General features: G+C 46.2%; 1 protein-coding gene across 1 annotated transcript in view; it reads right to left on the bottom strand.

Moving 5' to 3' along the window:
- Positions 1-3,625: 3,625 nt before the first annotated feature.
- The window catches only part of LOC146189395 (uncharacterized), a 106,605-nt gene continuing 83,372 nt past the window's right edge, over positions 3,626-26,858 (bottom strand). Inside the window, exons 6-16 of the mRNA XM_084604227.1 lie at positions 25,270-25,438; positions 24,421-24,586; positions 23,602-23,729; positions 23,044-23,091; positions 21,984-22,047; positions 20,955-21,036; positions 20,524-20,604; positions 18,484-18,615; positions 18,050-18,129; positions 14,252-14,351; positions 3,626-7,980 (exon numbers count right to left, since the gene is read on the bottom strand). Of these exons, the coding sequence (XP_084460353.1) occupies positions 6,693-7,980; positions 14,252-14,351; positions 18,050-18,129; positions 18,484-18,615; positions 20,524-20,604; positions 20,955-21,036; positions 21,984-22,047; positions 23,044-23,091; positions 23,602-23,729; positions 24,421-24,586; positions 25,270-25,438 (2,338 nt within the window). The 3' untranslated portion in view covers positions 3,626-6,692. The remainder of the gene's footprint in view (positions 7,981-14,251; positions 14,352-18,049; positions 18,130-18,483; positions 18,616-20,523; positions 20,605-20,954; positions 21,037-21,983; positions 22,048-23,043; positions 23,092-23,601; positions 23,730-24,420; positions 24,587-25,269; positions 25,439-26,858) is intronic.

Here is a 26,858-nt window from a genome sequence, read left to right as displayed (position 1 = left end):
TTGCAGTGCGTCGCGACTAGGGACCCTAGCTCTGTACTCCTAGAGTCGTTCGCGACCAAGCGCAGCTTATGATCAGGCCTCTGTTACTGGTTGACGAACCGGCGCCCTTCACAAATGAGTACCTGTACCTGTAGGAAGCCTGTACACATACAGCCGAAGGAGGAGGAACAACGGTATCTTCAGAAACACAAAACATACATCACTACACGAGCCTTTCATCAAAACAGCGGTAACGCATTTGCTGACGCTATAAGCTCACCAGTTTGGCAGTCGACATTGGCGCCACACATCTTCAAAAAGTTGAGCCCAAGGATGACGTGCGTTGATAGGGCGAGCACTAGCCACTTCCGCACGGAACACTTCACCAATCAAAGAAACTTTAACCACTGCACACTCCAACAGCAAACAATGTGATTCGCCACACACCACAAAACTGAACACTTTTATCCCACTTAACACTTTTTCCGAGGCGACGCTTAAATTCAGCACTCATTACGGATATGGTGGCCCCGCCTAAAGCCCCCCCCCCCCCCCCCCCCCCCCCTCATCACAGGTACACCATCTTGGATATTGTTTTGTAACATCAGCACAGGCGAGGGTACCTCTATCAGAAGCGAACGTCCAACGACCATATCACCCCCTATCGGTCGCGCCGACTAGTTTTAACCGGCGGCGGTGAGCGGCGCCGGGGCGATTCATTGGAGAACGGCGTGCGCGGAAAGCTGGAGGTGGTGTGATGCTTCTGTTCGAGGCCGGTGAAAGCTCCCGCAAAGGTGCTTGCCCTAGGTCCCCGCAATCAGGAGGGTAGCCCGAACGCCGAGAACAGCCAGGGTTGTAATTCTGCTGCCTAGGATAGTTCATGGTGCCGTAATATGCTTGGCGGCGAGAACATGATCGTGAGATATGTGGCGCAGCGATAGCACACAGGAGTTAAGGAAAATGTGGCGCGGGCAAGTACAGTCGCCATTCAGGGTATCGCGTCCATATCGAATATGTGTCGGCTGGTATAGGGGGTATTCACGTGACGTCACAGCTGACGTCAGTATACAGCCGACGTCATCTTTTCGTCCTGTTCTGACTAGTACTTTTACGGGGCGGCGGTTAGCTTAGCTGTTCGTGCGTGTCCGTTTGCGCTGTCACTCTGCCTCATGCCAGCACCGTTGTTATGAAAACTCAATCAGTTTCATGAGTGACAGTTCGATTTATCGGCAAAGTGTGCGCGATGCGGACAGAGACCTGTACGAAACAAAACTTTGGTATCAACCCGTGTGCAGCCGATATGCGCCACTGCACGGTAAGCGTCGGCCTGTGCCCACGCATAAATATGTGCGGCATTCATGAATTCCTTGTCCTATGGACGAGCTTCATCACAAGAAACCAATCGAAGCCTACTGACCACTCGAAGAACGCAACTACGTTACAAGCGGCTGGGTTAAGAGCCGTGGTTGAAGCAGACGAATTCGCTCTTTGTGCAATTACGTGCGTGCCGTCCAACGTTTATACCAACTAAACCACTGAGTTTTTGTAGCTGATATTCTGCATATAAATGGCGTTTGGTAGTCAGGATCTTTTATACAAAACTTGTTTGATGCGCTTGCCTTAATCGGTCCGAAGAAGTCGGATGTTTGCATCGTCTGTCGCGGGTAAGGAAGCAAAAGAAACCGCTGCCACAGGCCACAGGGATGACACCGGTGGCGCCACCTCGTTGCCTTGCGGGCTCGAAATAACTTTTTGCAACAAAACTCTGGAAATACAGCGCAGTTTTGGCCAAGCTAAACTTGATTTGTTATTAAAGATAAATAAGTTTATAAAGTTCTTCAAACCCTCTGCAAAACAACTCTGCCCGCCTACGTTCCTTCGCCGAATCTCCATGCGGTCTGCTTTGATTAGCAGCCGACACGCGAACATCCGACTTCTGATCGAATGAGGCAAGTACGGCAAACACGAAGTTTAGCGAGTCCTCTTTGAAGGCTATTATTGCAGCAAAACACGACGAGGAGGTGTTGGCGGCGCGCTGCATGCATGCGCATGACTAGAAGCGATACATTGCCGCGCTGCTCTTGGAATGTGTCTTCCGAGTGCGTGAAGAACAGTCGTACCCGGATAGTGACAAGAGCTGGCTGCTAGGGCACATCCGGAAGATTCCAGTCCAGCCCATTTTGAAATACATTTCTCATATCCCATGATACTTGTGCGGTTGAGCCGTCCCAGCCATACGTGACGTCGCATCTCGGTGAGGTGTCTCGTTCGAGTGGAGTTGTTCTGTGTACTTCCGGAACCTCAAAATGCCGAGGTCGTTCGCGCAGCTCTTCAGTTTCCGTTGTTTACACTCACGATAGCTCAATGCGGATGCCACTGCTTGTAGAACCGCACGACAGCTCTTGATACGTACGTTCGCCCTGTTCATTCCGTGGACACAAAAATGGCCGATTGCGCCTCAATTACCCACAATGCACTGCGCACAGCGCGTCAGTGAATACCCCCTTGCTTGAGGTGCCCTCGGTGTGCTGTTCTGCCGCAGCTGCTGCAGTATTCATCTAAGTCCGCTGGATTAACGAAGTCCGCTGCATTAAAGGCGGTTGTAGGAGCTAGGCGGACGCGGCGGATGCGACGGGGGCAGGGCTTTGGACGGGGGCAGCACTGAGGAAGATTGTTCTAGCGACCGGCTCACTTCGCCAACGATCTGACGGATAGTGGAGGTCAGACCGCCAGACGATATTACGTCAGCAGCGTCAACAGCGGCCACCGACATCAAGCCAACCAAACGCGTCCGAACTTGGGTGCTTTGCGACGCATTTTCAACGTCTGGAATGTGCGCGGCAACGATGGATCACGTTAGCCGCTGAGTCAAGGCATGATCTGCAGATAAGAAAATATCTTAGACAAACCCTTTCAGCAGATGGCCAACTTAGTCACCCAGTCATGCGAGCAGAGACAGCTTGCACAGACTTCATCGATATACTTAGTGCACAAGGAACGATTCGATCTGGAAAGTAACCCTGCCCTCTCATTCACGAAAACAGTTGCGCACCTGCAGCGTCGGTTACTATAACCTCGACATAAGGAGGGCTGCGGCGTAGCTTACACTGTTATTGCCATGGTAGCTGCAGTCACCTTGCCAAAGAACATACCAAAGCTGGGCACTAGCACGAGATGCGAGCGAGGTTCGACTCAACCTTTTCGACACGGCTGGTGTAGTTGGTGTAGCAGCTAGCCTGCCACCGCGCACACTTCCCCGAGTTCAACTCTGCCAGTGGTGTGGTTTCCAGTCTTAATTGGGAGCAAAGAAACCAGTTTGGTTGGCTGATACCCATTCGACAAACCATTTGGTATCGGAAGAACCAATCCAATCTTACTGACGGTCCACATTGGACCCACAGATTTTTTTTTACTGGATTGGAATTTAAGCAAAAAATCATAAAGTTCAATTTGAATTGACAATAGCATCATTGAAATTATAACATGGAGTTCTATAGATACAAAGCAACTTCAATTTTTTTCTTAACGTTCCTTTAATGTATTCGAATTCAGTGTGTGGAAATCAACCAGAAAGCTAACAAATCAAGTAAGCAGACACTATGTCATGGCTAGCATACAGAAATGTCTTAAAAAAACAGCAGCAACGTCAACTTCAAAAACAATTTTAATAGCAACAGCATCTGCGTCACCTTGCGTCACGTGTCTATGAGAAAAAAAAAAAAAGGTGGTGCACTCCTGGTACATCAGTGCAACGTAGTAACAAACAGAACACACGCACATTCAAACGTCTCTTCCACTTTCGATATTGCGATTCCATCATAAAACCACACAGGACTACTTCTGCAAGGCTGAAATACACGAAACAGCTCGCTTAGAAGGATTAGATATTTTGACCAGCAGCAATATACACAGCCACTGCGCGAGAACTTGTGTTCTCTAGAAAAAAAAAATATTTCATGCTCCCATGATTTGATGACTAGCATTGCAATGTACAGAACACTGAACATTATTATTAGGAAAAAAAAAAAGGAAAAAAATAAATGGGACCAGGGCAAGTTCTTTCAACTGACATAGCTTTTGCTGAAAATTTGAGAAAACAATGCACGTAAACTTGCAACAGCAGCTGGAAAACAAAAACTGAAGAGGTGTAAATGGGAAGCAGTTGTAAGTATTAATGAGCACAAACTTTACGAGTAAAATAAAGGAAAGGGCGAGAACAAAACTCCTCTTTCCTCAAGCGTCTGGTTATAGGAGGACGCCCAAATGACCAATTCAGGAGTTAGTGCGTCAACGGTGACCTAGAGTAAATCAACTGTGTCATGAAAACCATACTATGTATTTGCAAGGCCTATTGTGGACTGGAAAGTTAAGCAGCAGCAGCAGCCATTTATCTGAAATTTCTCTATGCACTTTGGTGTAGGTACGGGAGGAATTAAAGAACTGCTCCCCCTTCACTCTTTTGACGACTAGTGTCATCACGTATTCTTACTTCATCTTCAAGGGCAACGAAATGGAAGTGAGGAGCACCCGTTACAATGTAACATCCAATTTCACGAGATATGGCTACCCTGCCATGGTTAGGACGCTAATACAGGCTACAAAAATGTTAGGACAGTACGAGTCTAAACATGCACGGTATAGTACGGCATTCCAAGACGGGACAGAATGAGAGTGGCTAACCCAGTTGTTCTATTAGTGCACACTGCACTGAAATACAAAGCAACGAAACACATCTTAAAAACATACTTAGCACAAAGCGTGCACCCATAGAGATGAAGGTTTTCTTGATTTCGACAACAGTAAGAATCGCTCAGCCCTTTCTCAAAAGAGAGGGCATGATAAAAAAACTTAGGAGATTGCAGACAAGACAGTGATGAACAGTATATCTTGATAACACTTTAACGAACAGGAAGAAATCAGAGCTTAACAGACACTCTGTTAGACTAAGCTGTGACCATTTAAAACGGAAAGCTAACTAAGCAATTATTGCCAGCATGGCCGCACCCACCAAGAAGGTTCACTGTTGGCAGTAACAATGGAGTCAAAACAATTATTCATTGGGCTAATAGCCCTCTAAAACAATCACAGTAGTGATGTTAACACCCACATCGTGCACAATAACTCACTGGTTTAACAAGCACACTTCACAATTACTAAACTAACAAAACAGCGACCCCCCAAAAGCCACAGATATAAAGCCAAATCAAGAAGCACCAATTATGGCTATACAGATTGCTTTAATTTAGAACACTGCCTGTAGTATCTTGAAACCGGATCCGAGCATAACACTCCTTATTCATCTCGAACTATTCAGACTTCGCTTCAAATAAGTTAGCTGTTTCCCTCCTTCTATGGGTAACAATTTATTTGTAAATTACACAGTGGCAACTTTGTGCAATGCTTGAAGTCGGTTCTTGGAACAAACCACAGCGTGTAGCAACGGCCAGCCCGCCAGAATGAATCTTCGTAACACCAACCTACGAAACATTTACAAACACTTTCTAACCACTTAGTCGCACTACTGGAATATTTTTTACCTGTACAAAGAGTCACAAAACGGAAATGTCTTCACTGATGCAGGCCCACGATTGCATGCATGCAGCTTAGAATGACAAAGAGCAGAAAAAGGAGAGGAAAAAAAACAAAAAAATACAGAGCTCAAATTGCTAAGACCTTAGCGCTGCCCATTGAGCATCATCTGTTTGTTCCAGTATATGCAACGCCGACTTAGCAGTATTGCTTTGTCCAACAGTTAGAAGACGCCTCGCATATGCAAATGATGGGGTCAAACGAGATGCTATTACGGCAGCGTCATCCAAACATCACAACTTTGAGAGAGGAAAGCTACGAGCTCCCGTATTGTCTCTCACGGGAACAGAGGTAAGCAAAAAACGCGGTCTCAGTTTCAAAATGGGGTCGGTTGAGGTTTGCTCGATTAAATTATTTTCTTCTCAGTACAAAAAAGAAAAGAGAACTGCGTGGAAGGAGTATCGTACAAATGGAGCTATATTTATGAAATGGTGACAGTTTCAGCTATAAAACCAACATCCATCATAACATGATTTTTGGAAAGGTCACAGTCGTTGGCAATGCAGAAGCGAGTGAAAACTACTCCAACTTCATTCACTCAAAAAGCCCTGCTTGTGCAGCCCAATGCCGCTGCCTTTGTCAGAATTTGCTCACACAGCGTGCAGACGAGAAAAAAAAAAAAAAAAAAAAGAACAGTGGCAGTTGTTTACAGACAAGCGAGACTGCTGCAACAAGCTATTATGCCCACCGTGCATTGTCTTTGCCCAACAAAGCAAGCATTATCAAACTTAGCAAAGTCTTTGCACCATTCTTATGATCTGGAAGCATGATCAGAAACTTAGGAGTCATTGAGGTTTGTTTTTAACAAAGCAAACGCAAATGTGAAAAAGAAACCGAAATAAAGAAACAATAATCCTCAGTGTCCCGTGAGCACGCACCCTAGAGCAAGCTCAAAACCAGCGGGTTCACTTCCGGAGCAACATACAAGCAAGCATTAAACACAGCTGCCGAAACAAGTCACAAGAATCCCAAAGTCTTTCTCGCCCAAAAGAGTAATGTTAGAAAAAGAATTTAAGACATTGTCTTTGAGACAGACTGACACACCTCTTTGTAAACATCTAGCTTCCAGAGGTGAACAGAGTGGTCACAACAAGCAGTGTCATTAAAGCTGACGCCATGACACATCAAAGGCGCGTGGCTTCTGGCATGATCGGCACCGGACTGGCAGCACCACCTTCCAGCTTGATTTTAGACGGAGAGACTGGATCGGACTTTGGTCGCTCGGAAGACGTGATGAGGTCCGGTGGGGGGCCCATCGTGTGGATAGCGTCCATCACGGGAGACTGCCTTGACGGCTTCAGCTCCGACACTGTTGTAAAAGTGGACATTGATGTGTCTGCTGACGGGCTTGACCTTGGAGGACGCTCAGGTACTGGCTGTTCCTCGGACGCTGTCAGAAAGTTCCAGCGGGCATCATCCATCTGGCGGTGCAGTGGCTGTGGTTCATTGGAAGTCGTCTGCAAAGGATGCGGCCGTTCTCTGGTCGTGCCGTTGGTCTTGGAGGGCGAGCGCCTGAGAGCAACACCTCCATTGCTGAGGTCATCCCCAGGAAGACTTGCTGTACAGGACTTCCACATGACGTTCGGTCCATTGGAGCCCACGCCACTAGGAGACACGAGAATGGAACTGCCATCTTCTGAGTCTGATTCGTCAGCAAAGGAAAGCATCTCCTGGTGGTCCAGGGACAAGGGCCGCTCCCCGGAGTTGCGCCTTCCAGGGTTGTCCCTCCTCCTTGCACCGTCGCTGCTGCTACCACTACTATCGCTGCGGCTAGTTCCGTTTACGTTGCTCCTTGCGGCGAACACTGAACTGTCCTCGGAGATCGCCAGAACTTTGTCTGCACCATGGTCAGGCCCTCCATCAGCACAGTAGCTCTGCTGCTGCTGACCGTTCTTTCCATTGCCACTTCCGGGGCTGGCAGCATCCTCGTTACTTCCGGCATTTTGGGTCAGTTCCAATACGGGCGTGGAGGCCTCCAAAGCATGGCTGTTTCGGCTCGCACTCTCGAGGCTTCCAGTCTTGGGCCGCTCCGGCGGGGGCACGGAGGGTCGCTCGCACGGCTGCGGTCGCCCAACGCCGCCCGTCGCCTGGTGCCGTCCTGGACGGCGCTCCAGGGACAGGGTTGAGTAGGAACTTCCCGCGACTGTGGCGCCCTCGACAACGCCCTCGAGAGAGCGTCGCTGCAGTGTCGGCTTCTCGGCAACTTGGGGCTTGGTCATCGGCCGCGGCCGACCGAGAGTGCCTCCTCCAGTGGGCAACAACGTAGCACGATGGTCGCCTGATGGCGCACCAGCCCCCATGTGGACTGAACTGCGGTCCCGCGGCTGGGGTGCCATTGGAGCCGCGGGCGCGGCTTTTTTGCCTGGCCTGTGGGGTATCCGCGGGCTCTGGCCTGTCAGGCCCGTTGCATGCCTAGGGACAGAAAGGCAAATCAACAAATGGAATCACTTTACGAAGAATAGCAAGTATTGGCAATATCACCCCTTGTACATCGACTGAACCAAGCACGACCACTTCTTGCTTCCACGATGTAAGGGGATGCACACCTTAACAAGGCCCTGAACTAGTATACAGTGAAATACCCCGCTTTTATAAGTAACTGAGTGCTGGGGACACCGTTTGGTTGAGCATGTGTTTGTATGACCTTTCTCTTCTTGCCAGCGTCACTGCATTTCTTCTAGCCAGAGCATACAGCTCACACTATGGAGGACAGTTGTACTATCCACACAACAGTTGTACTATCAAGAACAAATGTTTATGGGACGTGGATGTGCATAAAAAAAGTCCAGGAGGCATTTAAGAGTGCTCAGATGCCGTAAGAAAAAAGCTTTTTCTTATTTAAAAAAAAAAGTTTGTATTTGTTATTTCATTATTATATATATTTTTCGTATAGCTTATGCCAATGCCAATTTAGCCAATGCTGGCTTATTATGTGGCTACCGCTGTATTGGCTATGAATCTGCCTCTTGACACATTCCTTTGGACACTACTCACGAGCCAAGAAAGATGTCCACCTTAAAAATCTTTCACGCAGTCATTCAAGACAATCATCGGAACTGTCTGAAGGTGAGGCGACTTGCATCCTTCATGTGCTTAGTTTAGCCATAAGGTAGCCAACTAATCAAACAAATGTTTTTCCAAGATTGTGCGCCTTGTAAACCTTTGCTGCTGATAGTATAACACTAATAGATAAGTGGAAATACAGTAAAACCTCGCTAATTCGAACTTGGCTTATTCGAAATCACGCGTAATTCGAAGGTTTTCAGCCGCCCCGACATTTTCTATTGAAAATTTTGCTGAATGAATTGAACAGCCAACGCACCTCAACTCGGTTAATTCGTTGGTTCTGACTGTGGCCTCAGTGATCTGCGCTATGCAGTGCGCGTCTCGGAGGCTAGAATCAGTTTTCAGAGATGCCGCTAGGTGCCACTAGCACCATTATGTCTTTCCACATTTCCATTGTTCGTTTGTCTACCACTTGCGCAGCGGTCGTCGCACGGTCCGGTTTCGTCATCTTCGCTGCATTTCAACCTGTTCTGTGCCCTGAGTGGGCGTGTACGTGCTGTGCTTTTCGTTTCCGAGCATGTGCGTGGAGTTTCTGAAAAGAAAATGCCGAAGTATAAAGCCTTGACTCTTGCCAAAAGGTGTGCCTGACTGAAGAGGCAAAAATGAACGAGGTCCAAAACGCAGCTGGCAGAAAAACACAACGCGCCTTTATCAGCCCTTTCGACTATCTTTAAAAACAAAGCGAAGGTTTTCAAAGCTTACGAAAATTCGTTTTCCAACCTATCCGGACGTTGAAGGCGTTCTACTGAAATGGCTACAGCACGCAAATGCAGCGCACCTACCTGTTAATGACATGCTGCTACGCCAAAAGGCCAATGAGCTTGCCCTGTTGCTGGGCCACGAGGAATTTTAAGTGCAGCAACGGCTGGTTGTGCCGATTGAAAGACCATAACAACCTCTCATTCGTGACAGTGTGCGACGAAAGTGGGAGCATTGGCACAAACGTTGTCGAGCAGCGGAAGGCACATACACTGGCTCCACTGCTTCAAGAGGATGCAGAGGATGATGTCTACAATTTAGACAAAGCTGCATTGTTTTATAAAATGCTTCCAACAAAGACATTTGCACCAAAAGATACGGTTGTCAGTAGAAAAAAACAACCGAAGGACAGGATAACCATACTGTTCGGAGCGAATATGTCTGGCAATCATAAGCTCCCACTGCTAATCATTGGGAAAGCAGCAAAGCCTCGATGCTTCAAAAATGCCTGACTCCCTTCCAAGGACGATGTGCTCTATAAAAGCAAACGAAAGGCCTAGATGACAGCAGCGCTTTTTAAGGAGTATGTGCACCACCTCGACCGCAAGTTTGCTGCATCGGGGTGGAAAGTTGTTTTCATCGTGGACAACTGGCCAGCCCACGGTATGACAACGACAAAGAGTATTTGTGGATCTTTTAGGTGCCATTTGTTTAATTGCGTATGCCTGGTAGCAAGTAAAGGGCAATCTGATTCAGCGCTGTTTCAAGCATGCTTGGTTTTCTAAGAGGGAAGATGCAGGTTTGCCCAATGAAGAGAGTGACTGTTGCAACGAGTTGTCTGATACCGATAGTACATTAGACAATGAAGGGGAAGCACTCTGTGTGCACATGAACAACATCGCTGAAGACTAGGGCGGCTGCAATTTAATGGACTACATGAATGCAGAATGTGATGTGCAAACGTCATATGTGGACTTCGAAAGTGAGATCTCTGACAGAGGACACTCCGACGACGATCCTGATGCTTAACCCGCCCGTGCACCGGCTTTAGCTGCGGTCGTAGAGACACTAAACATTGTGCGCAGTTTTATGGAGTGTAGTGGTGGCAACAGTTATATGCTGTGCATTGTTAGTCAACTGGAGGACATGACTTACGGTGCCGCGAACTACCACGCCAAGCTGTCGCACATTGATGACTACTTCAAGTGAACATCTATATAAAGGGGCTGTATTGATGCACCATATCGTTTATCGGCACAACCAGTATCGTGCAATTATTTTCCATTTTTCAACCGTTTTTGACAATTCGAAACTACGGTTAAATCGAAGGTTTTTCACGGTCCCAAGGACTTCGAATAAACGAGGTTTTACTGTACAACTACTAACCATGTACACACACCGGAGAGGCTACATTATCCTGCACAGAGCAAAGTGCATGCAAATGGAGCAAAAAGTATGGTGTCCTCTCTTTCGCAGAACTCCCCCAAAGTGCTATTACGATTTAAAACTGTAGATTGCACTGACGGGGATTTAGCACCTACACTATAAAACAGTATATAAGTCTGGACTTTTTTCCTGGGAAAAGCAAGCTGAAGTTTCCCATCATCTTATATAGCGGTCTTTAGTAGAATGTGAGGCATAGTCTGGCAACTTAGGCGTGCCTGCTCGTGAACGGACAGGCTAAGCTGCATTGACATCCTGCAATTGCATTTTCTTTTCAGACAGGCGTATCTGCCTCAGTGTGCTCTCTTTCTTTTTACCTATGTTATATCACTCTTCGTCACCACCAATAAATAGTGACATGTGGAAGCAGTTTACGGTGGCTGTTCTTCGAACATGGCCGCTTGCTAGGCAACAGTTTGGAGTTTCAGAAAAGAGCATGCGGTGGCGCGGATAAGGCCAACTGTTCGCGTGCAACTTTTTAGAAAGTGCTTTGTAAGCAATGCGCTTGATGGAACTAGATGACGCATCGCAGAGGGTGGTGATCGACAAAAGAGTTTGCATGCGTCATCACTTAAGATGGAGGTGTGGGCCGGGCACTAATGAAGAATTGCATCAATTTCAGCCTGGGAGGGTGATGCAATGTGTTCACAAGGGCGTTATTCTGGAGAACACAAAGCAGAGGATCTAAGTTGAGGGAAACTGCAGAAGTGACAATATTTCATACAAAATTTCTCCACTGCTGCTAGACATTTACAGAACTGCAAAAAGATAAACTGTATACTTCAATCTCCGAGGGGTTTCTCACACATGACCTGCGGGCTGATCGGAGACCCTACAAAGAGCAGCATATGGGCCAGTTACGGATTACCACAATGAGATCTTTCAAGCATAGCACCAACATTAAACGTATTACTGTATTTCTTTGCATTTAAGGTGAGAGTTTATTTAAGGACACGAAATATGAGTCAATTCAGATTCTAGGATTTATAAATATACAATTCGTAATCACACAATGACAATCCACTGAAACTGGGAAAAATGCATGCTGATGAAGCCCCTTCAAACCTCCATCAGAAAATGGCACTGTACCTATTACTATTCCTAGCCGCAGCCGATGGAAGTACAGTAGTACCTCGATATGTTTCTGGTTCACAGAATTTCCTGTTTCATATCGCTCAAACTTGCCGACAGTAAAAAATCTGCCATAGAGTTACGCTATTCTTCTCCCAGTTATTATGTTCCCAGATAACAAGATTTCCCTGTTATGACACTCGAAATTTCGACAAGCTGTGGTCGTATAATATATTTTATGATCAACCGGATATCTGCTAACAAGTAATCGCAACGTAAAAAACTGAACACTGACGCTAACTGCCAAGGTTGCTTTCCTGCAGTGCCCAGGTTCGAACGGGTGAAGCATCAGAGAAAGCCAAACGAGCCGTACGAGGCACTCGTTTCTGCGAAAGCACGGCTTCACGAGAAGAAATGTGATGGCTTCTTTGTAGTGCCTTAAGGGCACGCGGGTGAACCATATGATAATTACAGCTTTTCTCTGGCATACAAGCGAGCCAGGTCTGGGGGACGCAGCATGAGCGAGAACGTGCCAACTGTAAGCCATCGCGATGGATTCTCCACATGTCACTAATGTAAGGGGGTGCAGCATCTGGAAGCAACCAAGGAAGCGATCTCAGCTCGTCATTGCCTTCTACAAACAGGATTTGTTACTAAATCACTTCTGTGCTTAGGTCAACACAAATACAAACTGAATTCTGTGAGAGCTGAAAAAGGAGCTGTTCCTATTTGATATCTATAAATGCTAATCTGCAATTTTGTGTAGTGAAAGTCTCAATTCTAATGCATTTGTACCTCATTCAATAGTTCATTTTTTCAATATCAAGCAGTTCGGATGACGAGTTTTCTCAGATATTGCATTTTCCCCACATATTTTTTTTAAACTTACAAACGAGGTTTATTGTACTTGAGAGGATGGCTGACTTCACACAGCAAGAATTTCCCTGTTCATGGAGCACAGTCTTTCCATGTGGCCCGGCAGCCTTTGCATTACGTACGTATGATGCTTATCAGTCTATAAGGAGTGAACGTGAGGCTTTTCGCAAATAAATGTCTTTTGGATTTTGTAGCTGTTCTCAATTTTCTCATTTTTCTGTCGTTTTATAGCCTAGAAAAGGTTTCTCCAGGCCATCAATTTTCGGGTGTCCGCTTAGAATCAAGGTCCACTCAGATTCGAATGAACACACTATGTAGTACAGGGCAATGGGCCTTCTGAAAGTGCTTGCACCAAGCTGGATTGGCAAATGTGTTTACTGGACCTAGAGAGACAGCCCTGATGAGGTGTTTAAGGCACATGGAACAGACAGCATTCCAGGGGTTTGTATAGGCATGCCGGTGAACACTAGACACCCACGCTCTGCACCGCGTGAAACGAAAAGCACGTATCAGCCACGGTCGTTTTCAAACCCAAATAAAGCGAATAACACACAACAAATTCCCCACGTGAGCATCCGCAAGCAACGCTACAAGCAAGGCAATCCCAACGCAAACACCAATATGTACCAGTTTGGTTTCGTCAAAGCTTTTTAGATCTGTCATGGCTGCTCAAGCAAGCTGCCCGAAGCAGGACTGCTTCCGAGGTCTGTGTGGCACCAGTTTTGGCAATCAACTATGTGAAGTTCTTTTCGTGCCATTACACGTTCGAAAGCACGCCAAATTTCCCAAGCACAGTGCACAGGACGCAGCTTGCCTGTGTGTATAGACAAGTGAGAGGTGGCTTGAGTTGCACAGACATGCAAATAAGTGCACACTATAAGGATGGCGTAAGCTGTGGTGCAGCGTGGTGGAGAGCTTGCGTTAGGCCCACAGGCTATTAAGTTATGCCCCTACCATCTCTTAGTGCTACCCGTTCCAGCAACAGCCCCGACTTGTTCGACCAAACCTTTCAGTCTTACCCAGCCATGATGAAAGCGGCTATAATCACCCCTTTCCAGTTCAGTGCAATGCTACACCAGCTGGAGAAGCAGTCTCTTTCCCAAGCCTTTTTTTTTCTCTCTTCTCTTTCAAAGCAAGCAGCTGCAATGCTAGCCCAGAGCAAATGCCGTGATTTTAGATATACAGTCTATGCCCATGTAATCTTAGGGCTCAATATTGCCCCCAACCTCCTCCCCGGACTTTAGTCCACAGCATGTATGTGCAATATTAGACATTACTGAAGAAAAAAAAAATAATAAAAAAAAAAAAAAACGCTGTACATTACGCACTCGTACACAATCTACAAAGTCAAGAATTTGAATGAGTAAAGCCTGCAGACTGTATACCAGAATTCAAGGCACATGAACGTTAACAACACGACACAGCAGTGTTTTGCACAAGCCGACATCGGTCAGAAACGGGTGCAGAGTTAGGCAGGAAAGAAGCAAGCGAGAGAGCGAGCGAACGGGGGGAGGCGCTCTCACCCTACCCTGACAGGTGACCATCGACATCACCGTTGGCGGTAGCAGCAGCTGGGTGAGTCTGGCCCTCAGCTGTGGTTCTCGTGGGAGAGGGGGAGAAGTCTTCGTCTGCGAGGAGGGGGGAGCGGAGGATGCAAGGGATTGGGGGAAAAACAAAAGTGCTCAGGACTCGGTCAACAGCCCGCAAACAGCAACAGGGAACTACTACTTCATTTGTTAGTGTCGCACAGGCTGCTGCACAGTTAGGTTCGTACTGCATTTATTCAGGCAACTCACCAGAGAAAATACTGACTGCCAAACACAAGTAAGGTCGATCCTGATAGACCTGTAAAACACCTGTTCCTATATACGTCTGTTCCTATATATGCCTGTTCCTATATACCACTGTTCCTATAAAAGAGCCACAACATCCTCTTGAAAATAAAATGCTGAAGTTTTGCCTACTGTTAAAGTTCATCAGCTTGCCATTCTGTGGAACATGTGTGGAATAAAATGGTGTGTTGCAACATCTGCAAGTGGCGTTTCCCCTGTTGGCACTCCCGCGGTCACTTTCCGCACGCGTGAAGCTGCAGCGGATGCATGGAGTTGGACATCAGCAGGGAGTGCTAGTCACGTGACGACAGGAACATGGAGTGCAGGTCATGGTAGCCTTCAATACAACAACACACAATTTGCATGCAACGTGGCTGCATTCAGTGAAGCCTGCCTAGCTAATTGAAGGCTGCCGGCAGTCCTTGCCTGGCCTGCTTTGCTGTCGAAAGCACCTTGGAAACTGTCATCAACATCAGCCTCATTATACCCACGGCAGGGTGAAGGCCTCTGCCCCAATTCTCCAATTAAGCCGGTCCTGTACTAACTGCATCAGCTAGACAGCGGTGTGGTGCCTGCATTCCTACAGGCAACATAAACGAGGCGCCAGAGTTGGCACGCCATATTCTAGGTTACCTACAGCTATGCTTCATAAACAAACCATTTTGCAATCCCCTTAGAGCCCAGTATGCCTGGGGAATGACTGTACCTCTCCTAAGACCAGGATGCTAACTACTCATTTTTGGAGTGTTGACCACTGCGAGACTCCACTCTACATCTCAATCTGCATACACAGTGTGCTAGTTGATGTGAGCGAACTAAACTAAACCACATGGAAGGGTGTTGGAGGAGCCAGATGTGTGAGAGAGGTTGGAAAAAAATATTCTAGACAAGACTCCACACACATTGCGACACAACGCAGCTGTTAAACATGGCACTACACACGTGGGCAAAGCAAGAGACAAAAAAATCGACGCCAACTGTCAGATGGCCTCATGTCTTCCTTCCTATCAGTGGACAGGGAAGGAGGTAGAACCAGCAAATTGACCAAAAAGCAGTCATTTCACCCTTCTGTGGCATCTTTCCTTAGTCGTGAACTCTGAACACGAACCAGTCTTCCTATGTTAGCTCAAAATGCTATGGCAGAACGCTGCCTGTTCAATACCACAACACATGAGATCAGTCCACGATAAATAATTCCAAATCCTCAGTAGCTCGTTCCAGAAGTAATATTTCTAGGCCCGAGGAAGAAAACAAAGGCTAGATAAGTGTCTCTGTGACGTGTTCAGAGTACAAGTAGCATCCATGACTTCTACACAAAATGCAAAGGGCAAACGCCAAAAATGTCGCTCTATGTTAAACTGCATTAGAGTTCTATAGCAAAATGCACTAGCATTTTATCACAGAGGGAGGGGCAGAGGACAAACTGATACAGGCCTATATCAACAAGGTACCACGTTCCGAGGACAAAAAAAGAAGCTCCTCCCATTAAAAACAGGCGTTTTAAAGCCAGGAATGACTAAAGAAAAATTGGGAGGACACTTCAGCCTTGTCTTTAAAGGGAATGACATGACAGTGTTAATTTCTTCCGTCTTTTAGGTTCCCCTTGTGGATCCTGGTTTAAGTACAAGTATTTTGTTGCCCTCTTAATCAGTGATCTCTTGATTGGTGGCTTTATTATCTCCCACATATACTCACTAGCCTACAGTCGTGAGCTATCCAGTTATCTGAAAGACCACCTGACAGACGTACAAAATCCTCACCTTAATCATGTTGCGTGAATGTGCCTGCATGGCGTAGGAACAGTGTATTTGTCTCTGGGTCCAGGATCCAGGTGGATTCGGTTCCCACTTCCCTCACCCACCTCAAAGACAAAGCCCAAATTAGCAATTCCTACCAACTGGGCTACTGACACTGCAAAACCTGCCGACCGATCAGTGCCTGGCAGTGCCACCTGCCAACTACCACCTGGTTCCCACCTCCCTCACCCACCTCAAAGGCAAAGCCCAAGTTAGCAATTCCTACCAACTGGGCAACTGACGCTGCGAAACCTGCCGACCGATCAGTGCCTGGCGGTGCCACCTGCCAACTACCACCTGGTTCCCACCTCCCTCTCCCACCTCAAAGGCAAATCCTGAGTTAGCAATTCCTACCAACTGGGCAACTGACGCTGCGAAACCTGCCGACCGATCAGTGCCTGGCGGTTCCACCTGCCAACTACCACCTGGTTCCCACTTCCCTCCCCTACCTCAAAAGGCAAAGCCCGAGTTAGCAATTCCTACCAACTGGGCAACTGCCGTTGCGCAACTTGCCGACCAATCAGTGCCTGGCGGTGCCACCTGCCAACTACCACCTGCCAGAGGCACGTCCGTGGTTTTTTGCTGACAAGTGAACGCAGACATCGAATTTTCCAGAGAATGGGGCCTTTAACTAAACATCACTGTGCTACAAATAAATGCAGCCATCATTGCTGCAGGCCACATCCCCAAGTAAGCTGCGTTGAAGTCCATGCAATCTTTTAGCACGACACTCAAGAGGCTAGGCTACACTGCCGTTCACATCCAATCGACAATCACGAAATCTTTTCCAGTTATGCCGCAAGTTTAGATCAAGTGGTGGGGGAAGTAAAATGTTCCGTTTATAAATCCGATTTTCCCAGCAATAAAATAAGTGCGTCCTTTGATGCCAAATGAACACTTACGCAATCAAGTACGAAAAAAAAAAATACTGGATGAAGCTGCCTTCAGTGTCCCTTTGTTAAATTTTTGAAATGCATCATCACAACAGTGGAATATTCCACCCTTATTTCTAAGCTCCACTAGTTACAGGCAATTCTTCTGCTGTTTTGAGACGCCGAGTTAAGTGGTATTGATGAAGAAACTCCTTGACGTTACGCTCCCAGCAGTTAACGAAACTGCTGCTCATTCCGGCTGTTGTGAGTTTTGTCACCTAAAGACAAATTTATTTGCAAAAAAGATGATTTTAGAAACACTCCCGCCAGTCAAATCAGACCCGTGACGTTTTTACTGGAGAGAATATGTTTCCACTGCTCTGAAGTGAAAGGTGGTGTAGCGCAGTCTCCTGGAAACCCGTGTCAGCACGTGCATTTTACCTGCCAAATTTCCCAGCAGCACCAGGATCACATTTTTTGGGCTATCGCAGTATCTAACGGCTATGTTTTCGCTGGGAGCGGTCATTTTTTTCAGAACGCCATACCTTATTGATAAAAGCCAAGTTCGATTTGTCCTCCATGTCCCCTTTTATGAGGGCTTACAGTACAGCCTTACTGAGGCTACCCTTAGTTGGCAAACTTCTGCTGGTGGCTCAGGTCTGATGAATGGGAAAACGTGTATGCAATAAATATTTGTGGTCAGAATGATTGGTTAAAATTCCCACCATTCAACACACTAAGTCATGGTCATCGTCAATCAAAACTTGAGACTGCTCCACATGAGGCAATGAAAAACTACCATGTCAAAAGGAAAGCCAGAACCAACCTCCAGGGAAAAACCAGTCTGCATAGTTGACCAGGGTGTCCACGATGGAGCTGTGCATATTGGCTATTCCCATGTTGACACTGCCGGAGGAAAAATAAAGGGGGAGAAAATGTCGCAAGTCAGCTGGATGAGCATTCACAATGGCGATATCGTAAAAAAAAGGAGCAAGAGAACAACATTGACCAGAACAACGTTACTATGTTTCGATTACGGACAGAATTGCCGTCAGTGCACTTCACCAGTGATTGAATCGCCAATGTGCTTTCCGGTACGGAAGAAAGCCCATTTATGATAAAAAATAAGCACATGTACCACAAACCAAGCAAAAGTTTGCGGTGCTGTAAAAGGACAGTCTTTGCAAATGCCCTGGACTCAACCGTCACATGTTCGCTTGAGAGATGCGCTTGTGAGGGGGGCATGTTGACGGAGCTCACCCCATGTGCAGGGATTGGTTCTCTTCCTTGGGCCAGACCAGGTTGGGGGCTATGACGATAGCAATGTTCTGCGAGCTCATCTTGTTCTGTTCTCGGTGGCCGACAAGGCGGGCCAGGAACTTCACCACGTACCTGCACGACGGACACTCTCAGCATCATTTTCCACTCGTCAGTCTAGTCACCACAATTAGAGCAATAGCCACGGCCAGCTTGAGGCTACTTTACAAGGTACAGCAGACATTGTGCAACATGGGTATTCTGCATTCCAGTTAACAAAGATTGATGTTCACAGGCATTTAAGCTAAGCAGACATGGGCAACTGTTCTACTGCCATCTAGTATTGATTCCCTTCTGTAATTCGACAACAAACATTAAAAGTCCCACACACATTCTCCCCCCCCCTCTCTTCTTCACAAAAAATAAATGTTTCATATTTTATCACGGTCCGTTAATATGCATTCTACGCACCAAAGATGTAACATGGTCAAACCTCCACAGATGAGGTTCTTGTTAAACTTGAACGCTCATCTCATTCAGTATGTATGACAAGTGTCTGCCTAGCAATCATATGAAACGAATAAACAGATTATTTAGAATAGCATATGTATGCTTAAGTGTGCTAAAAATAAGCTTTTTGGAGGAAGTTACTCTGTCACATTTGCACATTTAGTTCAGCATATGTAAATGGAGACGCAATGATAACTACAGCTTAGTGTTGCCAACTCGTTCTAAGAATGAGAACCATTTTTGTCATCGATTCATCTCCCTCTTTAGCCCCATGAATGCATAACTGGAACAGATCCAAAAGGAAGCAATTGCTTCGCTCCAAAGCAAGAGGTCTTGTTTTGAAGCATGCAGTCATGTTAGAAATCCTATATTAGCGCATGCAACAGCCACTTGTTAAGACACTCTAGGAGCAGTGTACTGAATTTAAACATGTTATAAGGCTTGGTGGGAAACAGCAATCAGTACATGCACACAATGGAGCATGCTCACTTTTAATGTAAGCCCCTCTACTTTGCACATGCCACCGTGAGTATACTAACCCTCCTTCATAAATACAGGGGAAGTGGAAATAAAGAAAAAAAAAGTTATTTCAAAATGGTAAACTTGTTTACAAAACATTCAGCTCTCCATTTTATGATGAAATCTGTTTAACATGCAGAGGTACAGCGCATACATAGAATTATAATTATAAGTAATTATGCAAAAACTAGTTATGCCCTGATGAAGGCCTGGGGCACATGCATATATTCCGGCAGCGCTAAGTCTCTTCCACAGCAGCTCCAATTTGTGGCCGGAGTGCCCAATACTTTCTCAGTAAGAAGAGAAAATTATGGGTACACAGATTCTCTGCTTCATCAGTACTGCAACAGCTCAAACTCTGAGCAACAGTGATTATGAGGCCAAGTACTTCGCGAACTCACCTCGTGCCTCTCATGCATTCTTTCATTGTGCCTCAGGAGAGAAATCAGGCACTCTTGAGCGGGGAGGACAGAAGTGAATACTTCCTGCTCTGCATTCAAGATGCGTAGCACGCCATAGGCATAATCACACTTCCAGAAAGGAGTCTGGTCTAGCCCACTCAAATCAAATATACTCTGGCTCGGGCCTGGCCTAAACCCAAAGGTCTCCGAGTAGCCCGGTGTATGGGCTTTTGGGCTAGCTGGAGCCTGTGCACAGCTCTAGCCCCTCCATCACTGACGTCATGACCACCAGTTGCGCTGTACTCGCCGTGAGTAGTGAGCTATGGCCACCTGTCCGTAAGTAAATCCCCTCAGTCATAATCCCGCTCGAGTGAACGCATTTCCTTTGCCTCGGCATACAAATTTCATTCATTCTGATGACAAAAATTCTTTCAGTACTCCATGAGGTTCATCCCAACGAGATTGTGCTGCATAATGCCAGCTAATGCATGCTCCCAGCTGTCATTTGCCACAAGGACCACAACGGCAAAGAGAGACAGCACATGTGCCAGGGGAAAGGAAAGAGAGAGTGGACAGGAAGAAGAGAAGAGACGAGCAGCAGGGGGAGACTCACCTGAGGTTGTCGTGGTTGGCCTGGGGAAGGCTGTTGACCACCTGCCACAAAGCCTGCAGCCTAGCACTGGCATCGGGAACACTAAAAAAATTCCACACGCAAACATCCCAAATAAGGAACACACACACACAGGGGTGGGCTCTAGAAATTTTAACCACCTGTGGGCTCTCTTAATGAACACTGACATTGCATAGTGCACAAGTACCACCTTGTGCCCTTGTGCTAGGCTTCCACTAAAAAGTAGCCATCATAACCAGGACTGAACGCACATTTTTCGGTCCAGCACTCGAGCGCCCTAACCCCTACACCGCAGTGGTGGGAGTCATTTTGCACAAGGTCATTGCAAGATATATGCTTACGTTACATTGACAAAGAAATAAATTAAAACACAAAGTCAGCTCTGCATTTATTAGAAAGGGCCCTGCACACACCTTGCAGCCTTTATCCACTCTTCATACAGGGCAAAGGTCATCAGGGGTTCGGGCAGTTCCCGCAGGTACAGTTTCAGCACACCTGAGCAATGGAAGAGAGATAAAAAAGAACTGGGTTAGGAAAGGCAGTTTAGAAAAGAACAAATTGTTGTCGCAGTACGCTTGGTCCCCAGATCACTGGCCCCACTCTCTTACAATTACTGTAAAATGACGGGTTAGCAGAACACCCCACGAGGACTCACTTTTACAGCCAATATTTCCTTTTTTTTACCACTTCTGCATCATCACACTATGAACACCTGCTCAGCCCTAGGCAGAAAGACCGGGTCTGTGCGTGAGTAGTACTCCTTCACAAATGTAATTCTCTGCAAACAAAATCCAATTTTTGTTCGGGACACCAAGCTGCTATACAGCGTTAACATAAATTAGATTGTAAGCTTGTAAAAATAACAAAACTTGCCACCTTCATGCCAGCAACTTCTACATGACACAGACAGCTCCAGCATAACCAAACCCACAAACCAAGTGTTACAGCAAAACTCGTTCACATGCTAAACACCGTTCCTTGACGAGAAAAAATTATATAGTCTCTTAGATGTCTCTTAAGAGGAGAGTGGTGAAAGCCTACCCTTCCTGTCCTATAATTTGCCTCCCATCATTACCCTCTTGTCGGCATTCGTTGCAGTGCTACATATAATTGGTTTACAGGAAAGGAAAGGCACAGTATCTGTCACACTTTTTCCGGCAAGCGTGAGTTTGGGCGGTACACCACCGCTCCTGTCACGTGGCGTTCCTTGAATTGCATTCAAGTGTGGCACTGCAGATGGCAGGAACGCTAGAGAAGAATTAATATCGTGGAATCTTGCACACAAATCTCGCGCTCAACTCTCACTCACGGGATTTTGTTCCATGAGCCTAGAAAGGCTTCCACCTTAAAAATAAAAGCAAGAGCATTTCCTCTGATGATGTTTGGCATAGCAGAAAAATACAGACGAAAATAAAAAACAAAATAAATACAAGCCAACTCACTTGCCACCGTGTGGGGGTCCCTCTCAAACTCGCTCATGTCAGCGAAACCCGCGTTGAACGCGCTCTGAAACAAGATGCATGCGTCAAGCGTAAAGTGCACCCAATTTCCAGATAGGTTCTCTTTGCCCCAGGCAACACAAACACCATTCGAAAGTGCACGAAGACACACAATGTATCATTATTATTAACGCGAAGCAGTTCTTTAACTTCCGTACCTTTCTTTCAATTCATTATTTAAAAAATTTCTCGCTGCTTAAATACATGTATTACAGAATTGAAGCAGCAGGCTTCTTGCACTGAAGTCAACCACTCTGCCTGTTAGCTAAATTACTTCTCCTGCTTTGTCATATGCAAGCGAAGAAGATTCTGAAAGGATGCTTGCATAACTTGCAAGCCAAACAGACTTTGCCCACAACAACGCAGCTATTGGCAATGTAGCTCATGGAGCGACAACATCGCAAGTGCAGCGTCTCAGAGCGAATCGAGATCGTGTAAGTGGCTAAACCATATCTGTGTGCAGGGCAATAAACCTGCACCTCGGCATGGGCTGCATTGCTTTCACGAAGGGCACCAACAAACTGGGAAAAGCGTCAGTCACTCTTTTGCAGTAACAATAAGCATCCAAGCTCTTCACCCCAATTTAGAGTGCTACAAACCTATTTCCATAGTCTTTCAAGACCTTTTCAGATTACTTCCTCCCAAGCACTGACCGAGCCCAATGCTGCTTAGATTACTTGAAGACCTTTCTGAAATTTTGAAAATATTGTTTTGTTAAACACACCCTTTCAGGTCCTTTCAAGAGAGAAAATACAGAAAAGAATGTCACGTCTTCGGCATGAGCTTTTTTACCTACTCCTCCCCTTTTGCTGCAACATTTCGTTTTTCTTTTTTTTTTTTTTTTGAGGCGCAACAAACTGATCAACTGGCCCAAGGAGATGGTGTAATCAAGTCAATTTCCAGGCCACTTCATGAGCATTTATTGACCAGCGAAACCCTCTCATGATGTATACTCAACCTGCAGACATCAAGTGGGCAATGGTCGAGAAAAAGGCGGCCTCACCTTCAGCTTTTTGATCTTTGATGCACTTCCCGTGATGCGGAAGAGACCCTGCAAGGGCAATGAAACATGGGCGGTTATCGAAAGGATGTACGACTAACCTGTCAGTTGAGTCAAGCAGCCAGCAAATGTGCCGTTCTGTCAATGCAAACAAGAGCAATGCATCTGTACAACATTCACAGTGTAGCCTCGAGCTATTATATATCCTAAGCATCACAAGGCATTGGCCCAATGTTGGAAATGTGTTGGCAATGCCAGTCTGCAGATTTGGCCAACATATATCCAATATTGGGCTGACACTTTATGCTGCTCGGGTAGCTTAAGTGGTTCGTGTTATTATCCAGGGCAAGCTTGATTTTCAGTCAAAGCACTGTACGGCTCTTCACTTCCGCATCTGAACTAGTGTTGCAACTGTTTCCAACAACGCCGCTTGCTAAAATGGTAGCGAAACAAACATTGCTTTCCAAATATCGAAATTTTTGTTTATTTTACAGTTTCGAAACGGCAGCACGCCTAAAAAAACGTCAAGGTACTCAGTTAATCAAGTGGGAAGTGTTTCACCTCCTCATCCATGCCAGAGGCCAGCAGGCAGACTGCACACTTCTCGACCACTAGGGCGATGCGGCGGCCATTGACCCGTAGGTGTTCCTCCAAGGGAAAGCCAAACACCGGCTTCTGAGGGGAGTTCCCTGCACATCACAAAAGGGAAGAGGTTGACATAAAAAGAATCTCAAGGACTGCCCAAAGACAAAGGCTGCTTCCCAGCCTCAGGTGAGAATGCCAGAGCTCGTCGATCATACAGGTCGTGAAAGTACCCATAATCGAGAAAGGGCTAAGGAGAATCATGCAGTTGGGACCAGTATATCTAGGGGCTCTACAGAGTGTGGTGCAAACTGTGAATAAGTTGTAAGGCACTACAAGCTACCGAGTTTGGGCAGATTCCAGAAAGGGTCTGAACGCCATATTTACTCATGTACTGAATTCATTGCTTTTTTTCCTAAACAAATTTACAAATTTATTTCTTTTGAAAGAAGGGGAGGCCTTTGATTTGCTTTATGGGGTAGTGTACTTGGCAATTCGTTATTTGTCAAAAATTAACATTTCGACAAATGAAGCAAAAGGCATACTTATCATGTGAGTGCGTTCCATAGGATGGGTACAATGCCAATGCTTACAAGCACCTTGCATGAGGTGCCAAGCTTTGTGGGAAGACAGCCTCGAAAGGAGCATCTATTAAACAAAGACAACTAACCCAAATTGCCAGAGATGCAAATGACCTGAAGCAAACGTCTAGTTTGGCGCACGTATATGATAGTAGGCACTGGGATCACTCAGCTTCCAAATAAAAAAAAGCTACAAAAAAGTGGGGGAGCCCATTACCTATGAGCCCCCAGAGGCCGGGCAGGGCAGCGTCAATGTGCGCCAGTGCTCGGCGATGGTGGTCGGCCTGCAGCTGATACCACTGCACCAGAAGGTGGGCAAACTCGGGCTCCCGCCCGATCAGGCCAAACATCTCAGCGGCCAGGGCGTCCCGACACTGCTCCACCTGTCGCAGTAGGAGGGGGCACGTGAGGCACCAGCATGGGACAACCGGCATGTGCAAGGTTCATGTAGAGCCAGGCAACACCAGTCCCAACGACCTCATCGCTGTCATATGAGCAATCCTACCTACTGCACAAGTCTGTACGTAGTACAGCTAACAGTGATGCTTAAGAGACATTGTATGAACGCCCTTTCTACTTTCCTTTTTCTACCTCAAAACAGCCAGTTAATACCCAGTAGCACTATATACTTTATATAGTAATATAGCACTAGCAGCATTGCTAGTGCTCTAGTGCTGTGCTATGCAAACTATAAGAATGCCACTGCTGGTGCATTGGAGGCCACATTACATATGACTGAAATGTACAGGCCGGGTGGTCAGCTCACGAGCATTACTGATCTACAAATAGCCATATAACAAAGCATGGTGAATGACATAAGCAAATGCTTCCTTAATATCTGAACTAGTCTAAGGACGACAGCAGAAAGCTAGACATCTCCAACGGATGGAGAAGTGAATTTGAAACCGATATTAATTGAAAATAGTGAGCAGTATCAAGAAGAGCTTTTTATCTAAAAATATACAAGCACTGTACAATGTGCAGAACATCACTTAGTGTGTTATGATCTTTGTGGTTTCCAAATTTCACAAAAAACGCTTGCCATTCTTACAACACCTGGCCATACCTTGCTGGTAGCGTCCTCTGCCTCTTCGCGCAGGCCTTCGGTCTTGGTTGAGCTGCCAGTGTTGGCTCCAGTGACGCCCCCTCCTGCACTGCCAGCACCCCCTGCTGTGCCACTGCTGGTAGTCGCCAGGTTGCCAGACTGCTGGACGTGCTTCAGGGCCGTCTGGTACCTGCAGACGACGTGCAACAAAAGTCAGCAGCACGCAAGATAAACCACTCACGCGTGACAGCTTCAATGCAGGGGTGACGAAGTCTCAGAGTGCATCGACAGTCTTAAGTAAGTCAGAGTAAGAGGGAAAAACGGCCTTTCTGCGGTGATTTGGAACGAGACACGACCAGCCACTGTGTGGGCAACAGAAATATGTGTCTATTTAAAGGTCAAGATGAGAGGAGGAGTATCAAAAAAGAAGCCCCGTGTGTTGCGAAATGTAGCAGATATTAACGATGACACAATAGTTAAATGGAATGCTGGCCACTGTTAGCAGTCAAAAAGCAGTGTAAAAAAAAAATAACCTCTGTTGTCAAACTTCCCAGGAGAGGCATGTGCAAACAAACATTTGGAAGATGTGTGTGCACATCAATGCATACTCGTGCCTATCAATGCACTGATCTGCTTTATGCAGCTATCCTCACAGTTCCCAGAATGACAATAATAAGCACCACCACGAGAACTGCAGGCATGTTATATTATTGCCAGTGAGTGCACAGTGAAATCCACCAAGCTGCCACCAACCAAGAAGCTTTGTGTGTCATCAGATGTGAAACCACTAATGCAGTACTGCTGGGACAGGAAGAAACACTTTCGTGGTTGTCTTTGTGATGCAGATGCTTTGGAAAGCAACACACGCTGAGCTTTACTGCATTAAGGATGAACAGGTGAGTGTTTAAAGGGTATGTCCGCGTAGTTGAGTGTATCCATCATCACTTCACCTAGTGACCTACTCTAATCACGCATATCAAAAACTTCTTAGTGGTGTCTGCAAAAACCTAGAGCTTCCTTGAACCCTAAGAACCAATTCTATATTGGAGAAACCTATATTCGAAGAAAAATTGCATTATGGGTAATGCATCCTGCATGGTGGAATTAACAACATATCCAAGAAGAGGAAGCAGCGCTACCTCACATAACAGTGATGACTTGTTATACACGAAGTAGTCAGCATGCTGTTAGAAAAAGACTAGTGGATGGGAACCCGACTAACACTGCTGGTCAACAATGTAAGAGTGCAGCAAGGAAAAAATGCAAATGAAAGCTAGCCTTCACTGGTATATAAATTGCTGCATTATAGCAAAACATATGCTGTTTTCATTGAGAACCAAGGTTTTATAGGCTAGAAAAAGTAAAAAAAATGTAGGAGTCACCACTCCTGGCTGTTTTTACAACTAGACTGTTATGGCATAATCATTTAACTTAGGTTGCAATCTTTGAAGCAAGGCCACACAACCACCAACAAGTTGATCTCGTTACCAATGTCAGATGTTTCAAGTGAAAGGTGGGAGGAATAAGAAATGTCTGTTCTTACTCCCATTTACTGAGCAATAAGTGGCATTATTTTCCTCCAGACAAGCCCGTACACAGGCACAGAGCTA

The sequence above is a fragment of the Amblyomma maculatum genome, chromosome 5 (genome assembly GCF_055883805.1).
Source record: "Amblyomma maculatum isolate TAMU_Amacu chromosome 5, ASM5588380v1, whole genome shotgun sequence".
Taxonomy (NCBI): domain Eukaryota; kingdom Metazoa; phylum Arthropoda; class Arachnida; order Ixodida; family Ixodidae; genus Amblyomma; species Amblyomma maculatum.
Note: the sequence above shows the minus strand (reverse complement) of the source record. Positions and strands in the feature narration are given on the sequence as shown.